Source organism: Etheostoma cragini, chromosome 3 (assembly GCF_013103735.1).
Source record: "Etheostoma cragini isolate CJK2018 chromosome 3, CSU_Ecrag_1.0, whole genome shotgun sequence".
NCBI classification, from domain to species: domain Eukaryota; kingdom Metazoa; phylum Chordata; class Actinopteri; order Perciformes; family Percidae; genus Etheostoma; species Etheostoma cragini.
Window position 1 is genome coordinate 2205211 of NC_048409.1, and position 18796 is coordinate 2224006.

The 18796-nt window shown below is 40.8% G+C and overlaps 1 protein-coding gene across 1 annotated transcript in view; it reads left to right on the top strand.

Annotated features, from left to right (window-relative positions):
- The window catches only part of LOC117941741 (synaptotagmin-like protein 2), a 21863-nt gene extending 3134 nt beyond the window's left edge, over window positions 1–18729 (top strand). Inside the window, exons 3-19 of the mRNA XM_034866765.1 lie at window positions 1994–2154; window positions 3469–3580; window positions 4781–4829; window positions 4971–5073; window positions 5186–5758; window positions 6440–8827; window positions 10822–10935; window positions 11020–11070; window positions 11170–11264; window positions 11359–11475; window positions 13098–13267; window positions 14184–14286; window positions 14416–14577; window positions 15464–15548; window positions 15687–15789; window positions 16537–16742; window positions 17595–18729. Coding sequence (XP_034722656.1) covers window positions 1994–2154; window positions 3469–3580; window positions 4781–4829; window positions 4971–5073; window positions 5186–5758; window positions 6440–8827; window positions 10822–10935; window positions 11020–11070; window positions 11170–11264; window positions 11359–11475; window positions 13098–13267; window positions 14184–14286; window positions 14416–14577; window positions 15464–15548; window positions 15687–15789; window positions 16537–16742; window positions 17595–17743 — 4741 coding nt within the window. The 3' untranslated portion in view covers window positions 17744–18729. The remainder of the gene's footprint in view (window positions 1–1993; window positions 2155–3468; window positions 3581–4780; window positions 4830–4970; window positions 5074–5185; window positions 5759–6439; window positions 8828–10821; window positions 10936–11019; window positions 11071–11169; window positions 11265–11358; window positions 11476–13097; window positions 13268–14183; window positions 14287–14415; window positions 14578–15463; window positions 15549–15686; window positions 15790–16536; window positions 16743–17594) is intronic.
- Window positions 18730–18796: the final 67 nt, after the last annotated feature.

The following is an 18796-nucleotide window of genomic DNA, read 5'->3' on the forward strand; positions in this document are numbered from 1 at the left end:
CCCCCCCCCCCCCCCCCCTTTGCGATTTGAATATTTCACTAGTCGATAGTTGCAATTAATCGTGCAGCCGTAGTAGAAATATGCGTCAGTGAAAACAAATCAGCATCTGCCATCTTTAAATTGCGTTTTAGGCTGATCAAGGTTTCAAATGTCAACAGCATCCAACTCGGCTTATTTTACATCAGCAGAAATGTTTTGGCTGACATTTAAGCTCATGTCATGTTGTTCAGCTAATGTAATTTGAATGATTCGATAAGTACTCCTTGGTCCTTCCAACGGCTGTTTCTGAAGAAGAGGCCTTTGTGGGACAGGAAAACTAATACTTCTGTCGCCATAATAGAATAACACAATTACAGCTGGGCCAAATACAGACGTGGCCTTGATCACTGAGAAGCCTTGATCGGAGACGGGCAATTAGATTACACCCAAGACGACGTTAACACATGGGGGACAGGATCATGTTGATCTGACAAACAAGAATAGGAACCCTTAGAGGCCTCAATGATGAGAGACACCTCAGCTGTGAAGAGGGTGAGTCCTGATGCTGCTTCCGGTCAGCTTGGGAATAAAGAGAAAGGTTAGACTTACATTTTAAGTCCGCTGCTCCTAAGATCTCCATTGCACCTTTGGGAGGGGTCAGACATTCCTCTGAGTGTGGAGTGTGTATTCAAGGCTTGCTAAGATAAACAAAGGCCCAGTAGGATTTCTGATCCCTCCCATGTGCAGATACAAAAGGAAAACACTTCTTCTTAACCAATAAAACTGCAATCACGCATGTGAACTTAACAAAAGACATCTTTGAAGATGGGTTTCATTCCATTTTACAAGAGTCAAGAATGTCATGAAACAATGTTCTTTTCATTGTCAGTTTAATTGATTTTGCCCAGGAAACTATTTTTTGGGGGCTGAATGCTCGCTGTGTCTCGGTCGATCTGGTGTAAGAGGATTAAGCCAACAGCCTGTAATAATGTGCTACCCTATTTTCACATGACTGCCGTGCTTCTCCTTCTAGAGGGAAGATGAGTCGAAGCGCTCGCTTCTTTTTGATTCAATTTCAACTTGATGGGAAATGTTTTCTGAATTCCTTCCTCTAAATAGATCATGCATGTCTGTTATGTAAAGCTGGTGTTGCGCTGTGAAGTGGAGTTAGAAGGCTGAATCTGAGAGTAGGTTAAAAATACTAAAAGTGATATTAAATAACTTTCACATTTCACTTTCCCAAGCTGACTTGATGACATGCCTCAGGAGATCAAAAAAAAGAAAAGAAAGTTGAACAAGGTTAAAATCAGGATAGAAAGAGCAGGAACAAACAAATAAAATCAACTCCAAGACAAAATTATATGTATTCAGATTCACCATTTAGTGCAGCGGATACAAGTAGTACATCTTGTTTATAAGTTAGTTTATATATAAATACATATATATATATATATAGATATAGATATATATTTATATATACAGTATAGACGCTTTTTATCAATGTTTGAAATTTTTTTTACATTTTTGTCCCATTTTTCAACACTTTTGATACTTTTTTTCAATGTTTGTTGCTTTTTTTGATGTTTTCAACCCTATGTAACACTAACTTATTAACTGTAGTTTTACAGTTCTTTTTGGAATTTATGGTGAATAAACCTCATTTATAGGAAATTAGACGATTACAAGAGTTAGAAAAGCAGAAATTAGGAATTATTTTGACTAAAATTAAAGGAATGGATGCTGATGGATAATCACAGACTGGAATATGTCAACTTGTTCTCATTACTATTTCAAAAACACATTTTTTTTTAAATCAAATTCTATAAAATTGAATAAGACGCCCCAAAATGAATGAAAGTAGAGATTTGTACTTGGCAAAGAGCGTTGGGTGGAATCCACCATGTTATTTTGGGGAATTAAAAAGAACATTAAAATAGGAAAAGGGGTCAATTTGACCCGAGGACAACATGAGGGTTAAACATTTATACATGTCACATTTGTGTTCCCCCCCCAGGAAACTGGGGAAGATCTTGGACGGCGGATCGCAGCCAGACACCCAGCGGAAGTACCGGACTGGAGAGTGGTTTTACGAGGCCAAGTCTCGCAGACACATGGACAAGATCCACGGCTCGGAGATCATCCTGGCCTCCATGAACAAGAGGAAAGCTGGTTTAGGTGTGTTCATTCAACACTTTTGAAACACATGTTCTAACTCCATTTGTGACCCCAGTGCTCTTTACAATTAGTTTATTTATCAAGCCACACACCCAGTATAGGTATAGGGGTGCTCATAAGTTCATGAACCCGTGCTTAAGGGTGGCTGGCGTCTCTCTTAGAGATCGGGTGAGAAGCTCAGTCCTCCGAGAGGAGCTCTGAGTAGAGCCGCTGCTCCTTCGCGTCAAAAGGAGCCAGTTGAGATGGTTTGGGCATCTGGTAAGGATGCCTGCTGGGCGCCTCCCTAGGGAGGTGTTCCAGGCCCGTCCAGCTGGGAGGAGGCCTCGGGCAATACCCAGGACTAGGTGTGGAGATTATATCTTCAACCTGGCCTGGGATCGACTTAATTCAAAAAACAGGAAGAAAAAAAAACCTTTAAGGACAACAAAAAAGCCAGTTACTTCATGGACTTTGGAACTAACTTAGCCCCACATCATCACATACCCTTCACCATACCTAGAGATTGGCAGGGTTTTATTTCAGTTAGCTTAATATCCGCTCTGATTTGCATTGAAAGATGATTTTAAGGTGAAGGGTATGTGATGATTTTAATTCCAAAGGCCAAGGGAACTTTATTAGGATGCATAGTGTCCTGATCCATGTAATAACTGGCCTTTAAAAATAAAGATGTGCCTGCCTCTATGGGAACTTAACATGGGGGGTGTATACTTACGCCGGCGGGATTTTAAGGAACAATATTTATTTATCCACATAAATGATTTAATCACAAATAAAACAGGTGTCCTTAAAAGTTGGATTTTGTCTATTTTTCTTAATAAAAGCATTAAAATTAATTTCTAAAAAGATGATTTTTGTATTCCTCTTTTTAGTCAACTTTAGCACGGGTTCATAAACGTGTGAGCAGCACTGTATATTCCACATACCCTGAGAGCCTTGAAAGATAACATGTTTGATGGTGAAATCCAACCTTTCCTACGCCGACCAGGCCAACAGTGCCGATGCCTGTACACTGTGGACTTATGGGTAAATTACAGGGGAAAGCAATACTAATTTTGGATTCAAACATTGATTTCACCGCTGAGAAACAGTTAATAACAGTTGAATAACACTTGTTGCTGGATGACAAGTGAAAGTTTTTTGAAGCGCAGAGGCACATACAGCAGGCTAGGGAAGAAATCAACCTAACCTCTGGCCAAAATCTAAATAATACAACATACAGTATGTAAAACACATAAAACCTGATATTTTGATTGCAGTGTGTTGTTATGAACTCCATAATCTCTTTCTATTTTTCTTCTCGACTTTCTGCTGCAGATGGTTCCTTAAGAATTGAAAGATCCAAGACACCCAGCGGTCAAGGATCAGACATCGTCGCTCCACCAAAACCTGCACGATCTTTGGAACCAGGACAACATCAGGACCTCAAGTACACAATCCTTTCGTCTGTCTTTCTTTTACCTTTTCATTTTCTTATGTTCATGTTCTTATTTAGCCTGCCCGGTGTTGACTTGAAAGAGCATGCCAACGTTTTTTTAGATAGCTCCTACCTATTCTAGCTCCTCTGTCTCTTTCTCCCTTGGTCTGTGTAGTGTGTGTGTGTATGTGTGTGTGTGTGTGTGTGTGTGTGTGTGTGTGTGTCTGGTGTCTTGTGACTCAGCCTCTGTAAACAAAGGTGTTGCTGACACGGAACATGTCTTGTTTTATAGCCCAGCAGCAGCTACCGCTCATAACACTGCAGGATGTGGTCTGACATATTAAAGGATTAGCAGACCGACAGTTTGGCAAAGTATTTAACTCAATAGCGCTCTGGGCATGAGTTTTTTTATTCAAAGTAACTGGATTGTTATGACATTATGAATACTAACTGCGGTAAAAGATACTTACTAAGATAACAGCAACAGCTGAGACACATTTCACATTTTATTGCAAGTTGGGTCAATATTTGAGTTTTCCAAGCCTTTGTACTCATGTACACATTTTCTAAGCACACGATAGACTCAGAAATGTGACTGCCCTGACTCTATTTGCAGAATGTTAACACACCTCCCGCTTAAATGACGGAATAGGTGGATTTCCAATGACTCCCAAACAATTCAAACCACTGTTGCATTCACAGTGCTGCGCCAAATGGGCAATTTTCAGAAAATTGAGTGAAGATAATTACGTCTTCTGAATAGTCCATCGTGTTTGTGTCCCCCTTGGTTACTGCATGGAGGAGGGGTAGGGGTGGGGGTGGGGGGTCGATCGTGGAAGGCTTGTATTATGTGGACGTGCTGACAGTTTTGTTGTCATTACTTAGAACAGGGGGATACAGAAACTACGCACCATAGCTTTAAGGTTTGCTTTCCTGTAATACAAATCCTTTGATTTTGACGCAAAATTCCAGATGTTGTGAGTTTATCTTCTAGTTTTGTCTCATACCTTTGTTGAGGTTGGGGAGACATTCTTCTCTTCGTTCTTTAGGAGTCAGCAAACCCCAGTCGTGCACACTACAGTGTACATTTGAGAAAAAAAACGTTGGTGCGGAGTTTCGCAGCAGGCACACATGTGAAACACTTCATCTGATGCTTTGTTTCTTTCAAATTCACCTTTTCTAACTAAATATTTTAATTTTTTAACCCCACAGCGATGCAGAAAAAGAGAATCTAAATGCAGTAGTCCGCTCTCCAAGAAGGGTAGGCATATGTCTTACAAAGCCAGCCTCTTCTCTGTAAATGATTTATTCTCTCTGGTGCAACCTTGTATCATTCATATTGTAGCTACTGGAATATAATTGCATTGTAATGTAACATTCATCATATTCTTGTTCCTTCAAGCCGAGGCACAACCCTTTCAACCGCCCTTCCCTTATTGTTGTTGAGCCACCTGGAACTAATGATGACATGTCAACCAGTCAGGACCAGGTGTCATCTGAGACAGGTTGGGATTGAAACACATGAAAAGGCATTTATGAGGCTGTGAATTGAGATTCACCACACATAAAACATGAATGTGCCAACTTATAACGGCTTCTTTTGATGCTTCCCCTCAGAGCCCATATCTCCAGCGAAGAGCCAGCCAGCGGAGGCCAGTCAGACGTCAGGGGGCTCCCTCACATCAGAGGGCTCCTCTGTAGGTTTCAGGCCGGTGCCAAAGAAGAGGACATTTCTATCAAGACGTACCTCCAGTCAGTCAGAAAGCAACAGCCTGGCGCTAGACGCTCAGGGAGGGTCAGCGGGGATCGTTCCTGCTACAAGACTGAGCCTCCAGCGAGGGTCCAGCGACAGCTCTAACCAGTCCTACCTGAAGGGCCGAGATGAAATACCTCAGAAAAGCATTGTTCCTAATCAAGTACCTCAGTCTGCTCAGCCATTCAGACCTCTGGATAAAAACTCCCAGCTAGATGATATATCCCTGGTTTTGTCTTATTCCAGTCTGGAGAGAGAAAACACCCCACCTTCTAGGTCAGTGGACGCTTCCTCCCGCAGCGCTGACCCCAACATTTTACTTCAACTCTCTGATCCTTCCATAGCAACTCACAACCTACATCCAGACAGAGAAAACAACAGCAGTGTGGGGACAGCAGGGAGGCAGGAAGAGCTGAGTCTGCCCCAAAGCATTGTGGGTGAGTTCAGCGACAAGAAACACCTCTACTTACTGTCCGTCAGCCCCCCCTTCACCATAGCAGCTGATGCACGCACCACAGGGTACAGGTGGATCAGAGGAGACAAACTTAGTCTTTTAATAAAACAGAAATGCCATCTTAGTAGGTGGGAAGCAGCAATAAATAATAAAGGAAACATACACTTATTCATGCTGTTTTCAGGGAATAAAACATCAGTGTAACCTCTCACTGCAGTAGCTTTAAAAGTGGATCCAGAGCTGAAGGTGACAAGGCTCATTGACTGGAGTGTCGTGAAATTTGCAATACTTATAATACCTTCGGGATCACTTAAACTTTCATCTATCTTGATTAAGTTCATTTTGTCCAATGCCTTGTTTCATGACAACCTGCAAAGCTAATGGCAGTCCCATCAAGTAACACATCGTGTTTATTGCTAAATAGCTTGCTTGCACGCTAAACTAAATTGTTGAAAATGGTACAAACATTATACCTTCTTAACATCAGCATGTTTCCATTATTATTGTGAGCATGTTAGCAGTGAGCACGATAGCATTCGGATATTAGCATTTGCCTTACATTGCAGCTAGCATGGCTGACTCTTGGAAGATAAACCTGCTGCAGAACAGACGGTAGTTGCTTTCTGACACATATTTCATTCGGAATTCATATCTTTGTTTTCAGATCCAGATCCTCCAGAATCTTACGATCTCAACTTCATTGATAAGTCTGATCAGCAAGCGCAGAAGAAATCCAATCAGAAACACGCATTTCAATTATCCACTCAGACAGCCAGTCCCACCGGTGATGAGGAGGACTCCATTGCGAGGGTGCTGGACTGGTTCTGCCGCAGCACAGACAGCATTGATTCGCTAAGGACAGACAACGGTCCTAAAGCGACAAAGAGCTCTGAAAAACATGTAGAAATCAGCAAAATAAGAGGTGAAGAATCATTACGAAAAGATGCTGGGGATATGATAAGTGATGAAACCCTTGAGATGAGGAGGAATAACTTACAAAGACAGAACAATGAGGCTAAAGAGTTAAGAGCAACAGGCCGAGAAACACAAGAGGAGGTGAAGAAGGATACTAGAGAAAGAATGCCGTCACAGGAAGTTAAAGATGGTAATGATGAAAGCCAACCGCCCCAAATCACTCATCTGAAGTCATTCTGGGAGAAAAGCAACCCGGGACCTAAAATACTTATCAGCAAGTCAATCATGTCCAGCAACAACAAACAAAAACCCATTCACCTCTTGGTGGAGAAAGACGAGGAAACAGTAAAGAAACCCCTCAGAGCGCCTGGCATGCCCACTGTGTCTGGAGTGTATAACATGGAGGGGATTTATGATAAGTTCGCTTCAAATCATCAGGAAAAGAGAGAACAACAGAAAGATACTGGAGACAATGTTCAATCAAATAATAAACAGGAGGTAGACAGTCGGGGGATGAATACTTTAACTCAAAGGAACAATAATGACCCAACATACAACTTAGATTATTTAAAGTTGGCGGCCAGTCCCCAAGTATCTGACAGAAGAGGTTCAGAGACTGAGATTTTAAGTGTAACCAGACTTAGTACACCCAACCAGTCCAGTCCACAACCTGACAGTATCTCCCAATCCAGAGAAATCTCACTGCAAACCAAACTGTCCCAGAATATTCCTTTGTCTCAGCTGGATACAGATCCAGACTCTGAGAAGCTCCACATGTCCAGAAACCACCCATATATGGACTACAAGCAAGGCGGGAATGATATCCAAATCACCCCTAAAACACAAATATGTAGAGGTTCAAGTGAAGAGGTGAAGAGAATGGACAGTGAAGATGAAAGTGTGCTATCAAGCATGTCTCCCAAACGGCAAGAGAATACGTTTAATAAAGACAGAATTACTCCCTCAAACAGACAAGGTTTGCCACATCAAGAAAGTATTGCAGAGAAGATAAAGCAGCTCAAATCTTTTTGGGAGACGGAGAGGAACAAATCCCCGTTTTACACCAGCAAACCTACAGCTCTTGGGGAAGGTAAAGTCGCTCGTGGTGCAAATCAAGCAAAACTGAATAAAAGATATACAAAGTCCGAGTACGACCTGACTTCAATTGGAAATGATTCCGGCAGCGATGAGGAAGACTGTGATAGAAATCAGAATTACAATGTTCTTCCTTTTAATCAGAGGCTAGACAAGTTGTCCCCTACCCTAGGCTCAAGCCGAATACAATTTAACACTTTGCGGGAGTTCTGGGACGAGGCTACGTCAGAAGCCAAGGGATCATTTTCCTTCGACAGACCCAAAAGCCCCAAACGGAAAGAACCCATAAGTGCCCCGCTTTCATCTCAGGAGTTAAGGTGCGCTGACCCTGAGGTTTACATCGCAACAGAGAAAACAAGACCGGCCATGGTCAAATCATCTCCACCTGCTCAGAATCGTTCGAAGTCGCCTCATGACAGACCCACGGGGTCGAGGGCAGCGAATGAGGGCAAAAACAACCAGTTTCATTATACGACAGCTGAGTCCAGAAGGAGCTCCAAAGACTCTAGTCGAGAGGAGAAATCCACCAAACAGCCAAGCAGTTCAGGAAAAGAGACGCGTTCTCCAAAGAGCAGGAAAGACAGCTTTAGCTATTCGAGCAGTCGTGGAAAGTCAATGCGTCGCACCACCAGCATGTTCTCTCTGAGCGTTCCCGGTGAAGAAGAGCTTAAAATGGATGTAGGCCCCATCCACTCCCAGAGCAGGAAGCAGAGGCATGAAACGGAGACTCAGGCTCCTCTTGCGCGGGCGTGTGTTCCCAGGGACTACCGCCATTACCTGGGTATGACAGACGAGACCAGCGTCCACGCCTCCTTCGCCCCGCCAGTGAAGGACCAGGGCTCCGAAGGGAAGTCTGCCCATGGGTTTGACCTGGATGGGCCGATGAGGGCCAGCACTCCGGTGAGCTCAGAGGAGCGTAACGGCAGGAGGGGGGGCAAGGCGAGTCAGCGCCCTCTGTGGGCAAACTACAGCAGTTCAGACGCAGGTCAGGAGTCATCGGTGAGCAGCACGTCAGAAACCTGGTCCAGGAATGGCTCAAACCGTAAGCAACAACTTTTGTTTTTCACATGTTATGAATATACATAAACAATATTTTACATAATATGAATAACTGAAGCTGGACTCGGAAAGAGTCAGTTAAATGATCGCATATAAGTCAAATTGTTCCTAAGTTGTCTGAATTTTCCATATGGGTTTGTGCTAAAAAGAAATTGTACATACTAATATATATATGTTTTTAAATTGTTAAATACAGCTGTTTCTATGGAGATTGCCACTTATCCCTTGAGGGTTTTTCGGCAATTGTCCATCACATCTTTTTTGTGAAACATATAACACTGTTTTAGTTGTGAAAATAGAATACATAAATAAATAAAATTTAGTATTTTTGATAGGTAATATTAATAATGATTTTGGGAATGATTTTGGGAAAACGGAAGCAAAACAACTTTTTTCGAAGCAGGGAGTAAATGTTGAGAGCAAAAGGAGTTTAAGTAAAAAATGAATCCAAATTTAGATCTCCTACGGGGAACATTTAGCAGAAAGAACAAATGTTTTCACCTTTTGAAATTTTATATAATTTTTACAACGTGTTGAACATTTTATTGAAAATAGAGCTGTTTTTAAGTACTTCTGCTTTCTGTTTGACAGTTATCGTCAGGTGTTTTATACAGCAGAATCCTTGATATCATGTCCGTGTCAAATCATCTGTGTTGGCTGAAGCATATCTCTGTAAACACTGTGTGTAGCCGGGATCAGCTGCCCATGTTGACTTTGTGGGCCGGCCGATACGTCACTCTTACTTCCCTCACACCTCACGGATAAAGATGTTTTACCAGCTTAGGATTTAGGAAGCTAGTTTCATTGGCTTTGAAGCAAGAGCTGTACCTGTACATCCTCAAACAGTTACACACCATTTCCAAAGGTCACTAAACTGCATATTTAATGTGCTGTTTGTTATTACTGACAGTGTTTTGCTAATGAATGAATGCCAGAGGAATCAATTCAAACTTGAAAATGTGCCAAAAAGGCCAACACTAATTGTAAGACTTATATCTGACAATATACACTATATATTACAAAAATACCATTCATTATCTCCATTTTATTTCAGTTCCCACTTGCAGAACAAGCCATGTAACCCTCATGTTGTCCTCGGGTCAAATGGACCCGTTTTCCTATATCAATGTTCTTTTTAATTCCCCAAAATAACATGATTGATTCCACCCAACGCTCTTTGCCAAGTACAAATCTCTACTTTCATTAAATTGGGAGCGTCTTGTTCAATTTTATAGTATTTGAAAACAAATTGAAGTGTTTTTGAAATAGTATTGAGTAAAAGTTGACACATTCCAGTCTGTGATTATCCATCAAACATCCATTCCTTAAATTTTAGTCTCAATAATTCCGAATTTCTGCTTTTCAAACTCAAATATCAGGTACAATTTCCTATAAATTAGGTTTATTGATCATTAATTCCAAAAAGAACTGTAAAATTTAAGTTAATAAGTTAGTGTTACGTAGTTTTAAAAATGTCAAAATAAAGTGACAACCATTGGGAAAAAAAGTGTCCAAAGCGTTAAAAAAAAAAGGACGAAAACGTAAGAGAAGTTAAAACATTGATAAAAAGCCAACGAAAGTGTTAATTCTTTTGACGGGAAGACAACACGAGGGTTAATGAGATCACATTGTTCTCTGTGATATTGTGACGGTTTCTGACATTTATAGAGCAAACGATTCATTGATTTATTGGGAAATAATCGGCATATTAATCAAGCATTGGAATACTGTCAGAAGCAGCCCTATTTAAAAGTATAGACAGACAAGTTATGTACACAATAAGCTTGCGTAAGTAAAATAATCTCAGCATTCATGTCAGATTACATCTTAAATTATGTTGTCCTCTGTTAAGCGTACGTCTGTCCAGTCTCATTGTCTGCTGTTTCATCAACCAATTTGAGCACGAAAAACTGGCACTATCATAAGCAAACAAACAGTGAAATGATGACATATTTTTCTTTCCAATTTTCACTGTAGGTGAGAACGACAGGGACGGCCCAAGCCTTGTAAGGAAAGCGCTGAGGCGAGCGGAAGCACGGCCCAAAAATCTGGCTAAAAGTATGGAGGACATCACAGCGTCCTTATCACCACGTGAGCCTGATCTTCTGAGTCAAATTGTCCAAATGCACGTATCCTTTTGAGAGACTGTGATTTATTTTGATTTGTTTCTCACAGGACAAGAAAGAAGCCAAGACCCGACTGCTAACATGAGACGCATTAGTGATGGTAAAAAAAAAAAAGCTTGATTCTTTTTATTATGAATATCTTTGCAAGCAATTAAGTGAAGATTTGAAGTATTCTGCTTCCATATCAACCGCTCTTTAGTCTCATCCATCCCTTCGCCCTCCTCCTCCTTATTTTCGGATCCGGAGCACCTGAAGAAGATGAGCAAATCAGTCCCTTCGTTCTTACAGAAGGAGGTAAAAGCACCCCTGCATCTTTTAGTCCAGTAGGTCAAATCCTGTTCTTCATCCCTGTGCATAGAGCTTTCCGTGCTTGCTGTCTGTGTTTTAGGACGTTGGCAGAGACACTGACTTCACCTACGAGGATAGTGACCCCCCAGGAAGACTAATGATGGGCCGCTCTTTGAATAACCTCACCGGCTCCCCTGGCATGGCGTCTTTGTCTTCTGTATGTTCACACACAGCAGCATGCATCGCTAATGAGCACGCCTAACACTCAGACACCGCTCTCTTCATCTGTGCTACCCGTTGGCTTTAAAGCTTACCCATGAGAACCCATAACTTGTTATTGTTAGGACGTTATGTCATGTCTCATAAAGGTTTAACTCCCATCCCCATCAGACTCAGGGTTGGTACCAGACGGTCAAGCACAACCATTAAAAGATTACTCCACCCATTTAGCGTCACACTCCTAAAATGGATTTTCAATGTGAATTTGAACTAGATAAAAAAAAGGATGCAGAACCAGAGTCTTTTTTTATTAACCCATTATGCTTCCTTGACATAACCTGGTACCTACATAAACCACATTACAACTTGACTGCTGACTGGTCAGACATTCGGGTTTTGCTAGTAGTAGTGTCCAGGGGCGTAGCACAAAATTGTGGGTCCTGTAGAAAGGCATTCTCTGCTGGCCCCTCGCATCCACAGCTGTTCGTCCCAGCATCTTTTTGGGCCCTCCTCACATGATTTCCACCCCCAGTCTGACACCCCTGGTAGCGGCTAATGTTGCCTCACACATAACCTTCAGAGGGTCTGGTGAGATCACGTCTCTAACTGAGATTTCATTTTCAAACGTGAAGTGTTCAGCGTCAACTGATACTGACGACATTTAAATCAATGACGTTGACAATGACAATTTCATACAGGCTTCATACAAAAGCCTTTGTACAAAGTAATTAATGTATAGTAAGTAAAGTAAGTGAGTCAAATTTATATCTAGAGCAAATTTAAAACCCAGCTTAAGTTGACCAAAGTGCTGTATAAAGAAGCATTAAGGTGCTGTATAAAAGAACATTGAAATGTAAAAATAAAAAGTTGAAATAAAACTCAAAAAAGCATCCCGACAACAACAACAACAACAGGAACAGCAACAAGCAGCCACTTCCAAATACTAAATTATGTAGTAAGACCCAACAGACTTGGATGTATAAAATTAGAGTTAGAGTTCTCCGTCCATGTCCTCTATCTCTTGGAGAGGGATTCGATTTTCAGAAAACACCAAATTATCTGATAAAAAAATGTTATGATTGATGATGTACATTGTTTGCATACCTGCATTGTAAAACCAAATTTAGTTGTAATTCAAATTTTAGTATTCACTACTTATTCTTTCATATTTTGTTAAAAAAACATCTTCATTACAAAATCCCATTAGCTGTTTGTAATAATCAGCTTAAGTATGCAGTGCACAGATCATACTGAGCAGGATAACTAAGGATGTTAAGTTTCTGTGTGGGAGGGGCGAGGTCATTGGAACAGTGCTGTGCTGAAGAGCTGCAAAGGCTCATGGGCAGTGAGGTACAGCATGTTCACTCAGAGCCATGTTGGAAATCATAGTGTATGCATTGTCATCCTTTCTGTTGTCCTGGAACCAATGCATTGAATACATTCATCTTAAAAGTACACTGTTATGAAGAAAAAAAATCATATTTACAAGAAGGACTTTTGATAAGTAGGCTTAATGATTCATATTTATTCTATTAACACAAAAGTTATACTTAAAACTTATAAGAACTAATGTTTTTTAGTCTAGTCAACTGCATCAACAGTGTTTGTGTCTGCTTCTAGCTGAGTGGAAGTGTGATGACCATGTACAGCGGGGACTTTGGGAATGTGGAGGTTCAGGGAAACATCAAGTTCTCCATCAACTACATCCAGAAGCTCCGAGAGTTTCACATCTTTGTGGTTGAGTGCCAAGACCTGGCTGCCGTCGACCCAAAGAGGGGCCGCTCAGATCCGTGAGTACTGTACCTGGAGGTTTCTATCATCATATTTCTTTACTGTATGTAGTGTTCGTCTAAGTAAGACTGTTGATGTGTTTGAAATGAACAACCGCTGAAAGACAATTAGTGTGTACAATGAGTGAATGTTTCCAGGTAGTTTTTAAAGTTTTTATCAATATCAGGATGTTTACATGGAGCATTGAGAAACCTGGTTACTGGCTATTAAAACAAACCAAATGGAAACGTACTACATGCAATAAAAGAAAATGTGCAGCACTGAGAAGCATGTTGAATTCCACCTTAAAAGTTTTTCATTTATTTTGATATTTAGGTCAACAGTACCTTGTTTACCTTCATATGTATTTCTCTTAATGTTTAACTACGTTCTAACACAGCTCAAGCTAAGGAAACACCTTAAACACCCCGAAATTAGACCTGGATAATGTGTGTGCATGTATTTGCTTCTATGGGAGTACACCTGGTAGCACATTTGGGTTTCTTGAAACTGGGATGAGGGCGGAAGCCAGGATATGATGATGATATGTTGACATGCACATGATATGATATAACATTATATGTTGACATGCACAAACATTTTGGGATTGGGATACTCGAAAGACCTGATAACTGTTAGACTACTAATACCCATGTAAATGTGTAATTATGATCAATAATATTTGTTCATGTGTTGCATTGTGTTTTCTCAATGGTCTCAGAATGAATACAGTGCATACTATATACTGCAATACAGCAAAACTGTAAATGGCACTTTAAAATATTGACGTGTTATTTTTTTTTTAGGTTTCCATTTGTTTTGGTTGTTGGCACTGGTTGTTGGTCAGAAAGTTAACTTTGGCCACTAACTTGGACTACTTCCAATGGTAGTATATACTGAAGTTTTTGTTAAGGTTGCTATTTTTTTCTTTTTGAGGTATGTCAAAAGCTACCTGGTTCCAGACAAAGCTAATCTGGGAAAGAGGAAAACATCAGTAAAAAAGAAGACACTAAATCCAACTTTCAACGAGATCCTCAGAGTAAGAATCCGTAGATATAATGTCTGCAGTAATAAACAAACACAGACACTTTCCCACACTGTAATGCTTAACACTTGGCATGCATGATAATCAACAAAGAAAAGCAATCGCTCTTCCCTGTCTTTACAGTATCGAGTTCGCATGGAGTACCTCAGAACCCAGACACTCATTCTCTCCGTTTGGCATCACGACACCTTTGGCAGGAACAGTTTCCTGGGCGAGGTTGAGGTGGACCTCTCTAGCTGGGACTTTGACCACACCCAGATGAACTACTTAGCACTGAAAGCAAGGGTAAGGAGGACAAAAAGCACACACAGGCTTGCTTTATCCACAGTAGTTGTTTTCTCATCAAATAACAGCGGCGTTATCTAAGAATGTGGGCAACCTTCCCGGAGTCAATTTGAGCTGGCAATATTACATGCACTGTAGTTACTGTGTAACAATTCAATTCAATTTTAATTATAGTGTCAATTCATAACAAGAGTTATCTCGAAAAACTTTAAAGAATTCGTAGGTCTAGACCACACTAGACCGCGTAATTTACAAGGACCCAACAATTCTAGTAATTCACTCCAGAGAAAGCAACAGTGTGACAGTGGTGAGGAAGAACTCCTTTTAGGAAAAAACCTGGGACAGACCCAGGATCTTGGTAGGTGGGGTCTGATGGGGCCGGTTTGGGTTGAAATGAAGAGTCACAGTAACAGTAAAATATATTGGAACAGTGACTAAAAGTAGTAGTTTGTCGTAGTTCATGGCAATGCAGGGCATAGCATGGCACTACAAGGCACTGCAGAGCATAGCAGGATGTAGCAGGGTGTAGCAGGGTGTAGCAGGGCACCGCAGAGCGTAGCAGGGTGTAACAGGGCACTGCAGAGCGTAGCGACTGTAACAAGGCATCGCAGGACATGTAGCAGGACAACGGAAGCAGCTGCAGACATGATCTTGGAGCCTCTGTGATCAAAGGAAACATGCTGGGGGGAAAAGACCATGAGGACTCCGGGGAATGTTGCCCAGAGCTAGGTTAGTAACAGGCCTTTCTGGGACATGGATGCACATAAATGGAAAGATAAAGGAGAGAAGAGCTCAGTATGTAACCTGTGCACAAAGGAATTTTGGAGCTTCATGATTGGTTTTGGATCCTCTATTTATGTAATTTATACTCTGTCAAACATTTCAGGCTGCACCCACTCTAGCGCCGTCACATGGTCGAGGAGAGATGAGACTAGCCGTGCGTTTCCTGCCACAGATCATCCACAGCGAAGGTCCGCACACGGCTTTATTCCATTGTTTTAAAAACAGGCTTTGCTTTTTGATGTACATTTTAGTTATACACAATCAAACCCTTCCTATAGACAAGGTTCTTGAAATTGTTTGTATATTTTGTCATTTCTTCTTGAAAGGATTAATTAAGGCGGGTCCAAACACTGGAGAGATTCACATTTGGGTGAAAGAATGCAAAAACCTGCCTCTAATCCGGGCCACCATCGACCCATATGTCAAGTGGTATGCACATAACATCTCTCTTAAGTTAAAACCATGGTTTGGCATTTTGGGAAACATTCTTATTTGCATTTTTTTGCCCAGAGTTAGATGAGAAGATTGATACCACTCAAATCCGCAGCAAGCAGACAGTTAGCTTAGCTTAGCACAAAGACCGGAAACGGGGAAACAGCTAACCTGGCTCTGTCTACATGTAAATAAATCCCTAGTCTATATCCTCGACTTTCCACTTCTGGGATTCTTGGGCTTTCACTCATTTAGGCTGGCTGTCCATTGCCTTGGGCTTCCTTTGTGTAGGCATTTTAAACCCTGGTGGATTTATGAGGACGATGCTTTTTTAATATGTATAAAACCAGTAGCCTAAAACATCAATTTACAATTTTACAGCGGAACATGTGCTGGACTATTTCCTTCCTGGTGTCTCCACTTAAATTCCTGTTTAACAACTAATTGTAGTTTCATGTGGACGGGATTAGACAAACCAGATGCAGCATGTTAGTTAGTGACCTCCAGAGGTCCTGGTTGGTTGATTTGGTTTTCATTGACCCGGACCCAGGCAAGCAGTTTCCCCGTTTCAATAATTCTAAGCTAGCCTTTTCCTAGAGTGTGGTTAGCCTCATATAGATCTTCTCATCTAACTCTCAGCAAGAAAGCGGTTAAGCACTACCTCAAAATGAATCCCTAATTAATTAGTTTTGATGTTTTCTGCTGTGTCAGTCATCTTGTTTCCTCCTTCCTTCTCATCTCAAGCTTTGTGCTGCCGGACACGAGCAGGAAGAGTCGCCAGAAGACCCGTGTGCTGCGGAGGACAGTAGACCCGGTGTTTAACCACACGATGGTGTACGACGGCATCAAGCAGGCTGACCTATCAGAAGCCTGCGTGGAGCTCACTGTGTGGGACCGAGACAGGCTAGCCAGCAACCTGCTGGGGGGCTTGAGGCTTGGTGCTGGAACAGGTACTGATGAGGTCCATCTCAATTCTAAACGCACAAACTGATGAAATATGTGACTCATGTAATGCTAGTGATCATCAGCTGGAGCATCGCATTGTTTTATGTATCAATAAAAAATGTGATAAAAAATGAAAGTGTGGTGTAAAATAAAAACTATTATTGTGAACTTCAGAAAGGTGTCAGGCAGTGTGGTGAGGTTTAAGACCAGGGTGGTCTTTATGATGTAACACTGAGCTGACAATTTGTTACTTATTTACTATGTAATACTTATTATACATTGATTTATATAGAGAGAGAGATTTCTGTTCAGATGGCAAAGTCTAAATGTTGTACATACCTCAGGTCAATGTTCATCCACCATCCGCCTGAATTAAGGGCTGCAACTTGTAACTATTTTTATTATCGGTTAATGGAGCAATTACTATCTGAATTTATCGCTTGACCAGAGAAATGTAAAAAAGTAGGAAAAAATGCCGTTTCTTAATTCTGAATGTGATCTCTATAAATTATTTCTAGCAGAAATATTACAATGTAGAAATATTAGTTACAGGTAATGCAATGCATTCAGAATTGCAGTGAACAAAATTTACTAAAAGTTTTAAAAGAAGAAGTTCTCATTAGGCAGAAAAATGACGCAGTCAATGAAATTTTATCATGTATTACATTATTAGATCGGTGATACAGCTGCATCGATGCACACGTAGCATTGAACCTGTGGGATGAGCCTCCTCCAAAGATAGAGGACATATCTGAGGGCTTGTGAGATGATTTATGGGGATGATTTTAGGCTCACCTTAAGAGAAGTGTAATGCTTGTGCCTTTAATGCTTGTTTGTGTCTCTGTGTCTCTCTGCAGGCAGGAGTTATGGAGCGCTGGTGGACTGGATGGACTCTACTCCCTATGAGGCAGCCCTGTGGGAGCGTATGATGGCCACCCCCAATGAATGGGTGGAGGACGTACTCCCATTAAGATTGCTAAACTCTTCAAAAACTGGTTTCAAATAAGTCAAAGTATACCAAACTGCCATAGTACAAAGACACATATATTCGATAGGTGAAAACACAGAGTGATAGTAACAGTGGTAAAGTTTAAATTCAGTCGGGAAAAGCTTTCAGAGGATTTCTAATGAAAACTAAAGACAGTGTAATATGTGACTGTAATTTTAACCTCAAGGAAACAATACTTAGTTTCCACCCAAGAGGAAACAAACCCCATTGGAGATTGAGTTGTGTATCAATCCAGACACTGGAACAACTGGGAGCTATTGTTCAAGAAGAAAAGCAGAAATTCAACACCTGCTTTGACACCTGCTGGACTACAGTTTGTGTTGGCTTTTGCCATTCAAGGGTTTTTTCAAAAAAGAATGTCACTGGACAAAAGGAAGCACTGAGGCATACAGGGAAACGTCATCGAGAAATCAAACATCATTCATAGTACAGTGAACCCCGAATAAAAACATTTAAAAACTGACTAAATTAAAAACAAGCAAGTCCATTAGTTGTTAGGCTTTAATTCATATCCAGACAGACATGGGAATAATACTCGTACACTCGTACCAGGATCTAGTTTCTATTATTTCACACTACATACAACATTTCTAAGGTATCATTTTGTTAGTTGCTCCCAATATGCAGCGCACCCATTACTCTCTAAAAATCTCATGTGCCAAATAATCAAGATCTAATCTCGCAAAGTTATCACTTTGCAAGGCTAATATTAACCAACATGTGATGGCAAACATGGTTACAATAAAAGATATTCTACAACCTGGTGCAATGCAGCTTTCCCACTGTCCCTGCATGAATAAAATGCTTATTAAAATTAAAATTACTTATTATTAAGTGGTTGTTTCTTCTGAATTCCTTGCTCTTCTAACTAACTCTTATATAGACAGTATTGTTACAAATCTCATTTGACAGTATACAGTATGAGTCACCGGATGAACTGTTGCATTTAATCAATTTTATCATACAAGTCGGATTAAAGAAAATAGCTTTCACAAGTATTTTTTTTTAATCGTTTTGCAAATTCTGATGAATGTACTTTGGGCAATGCAA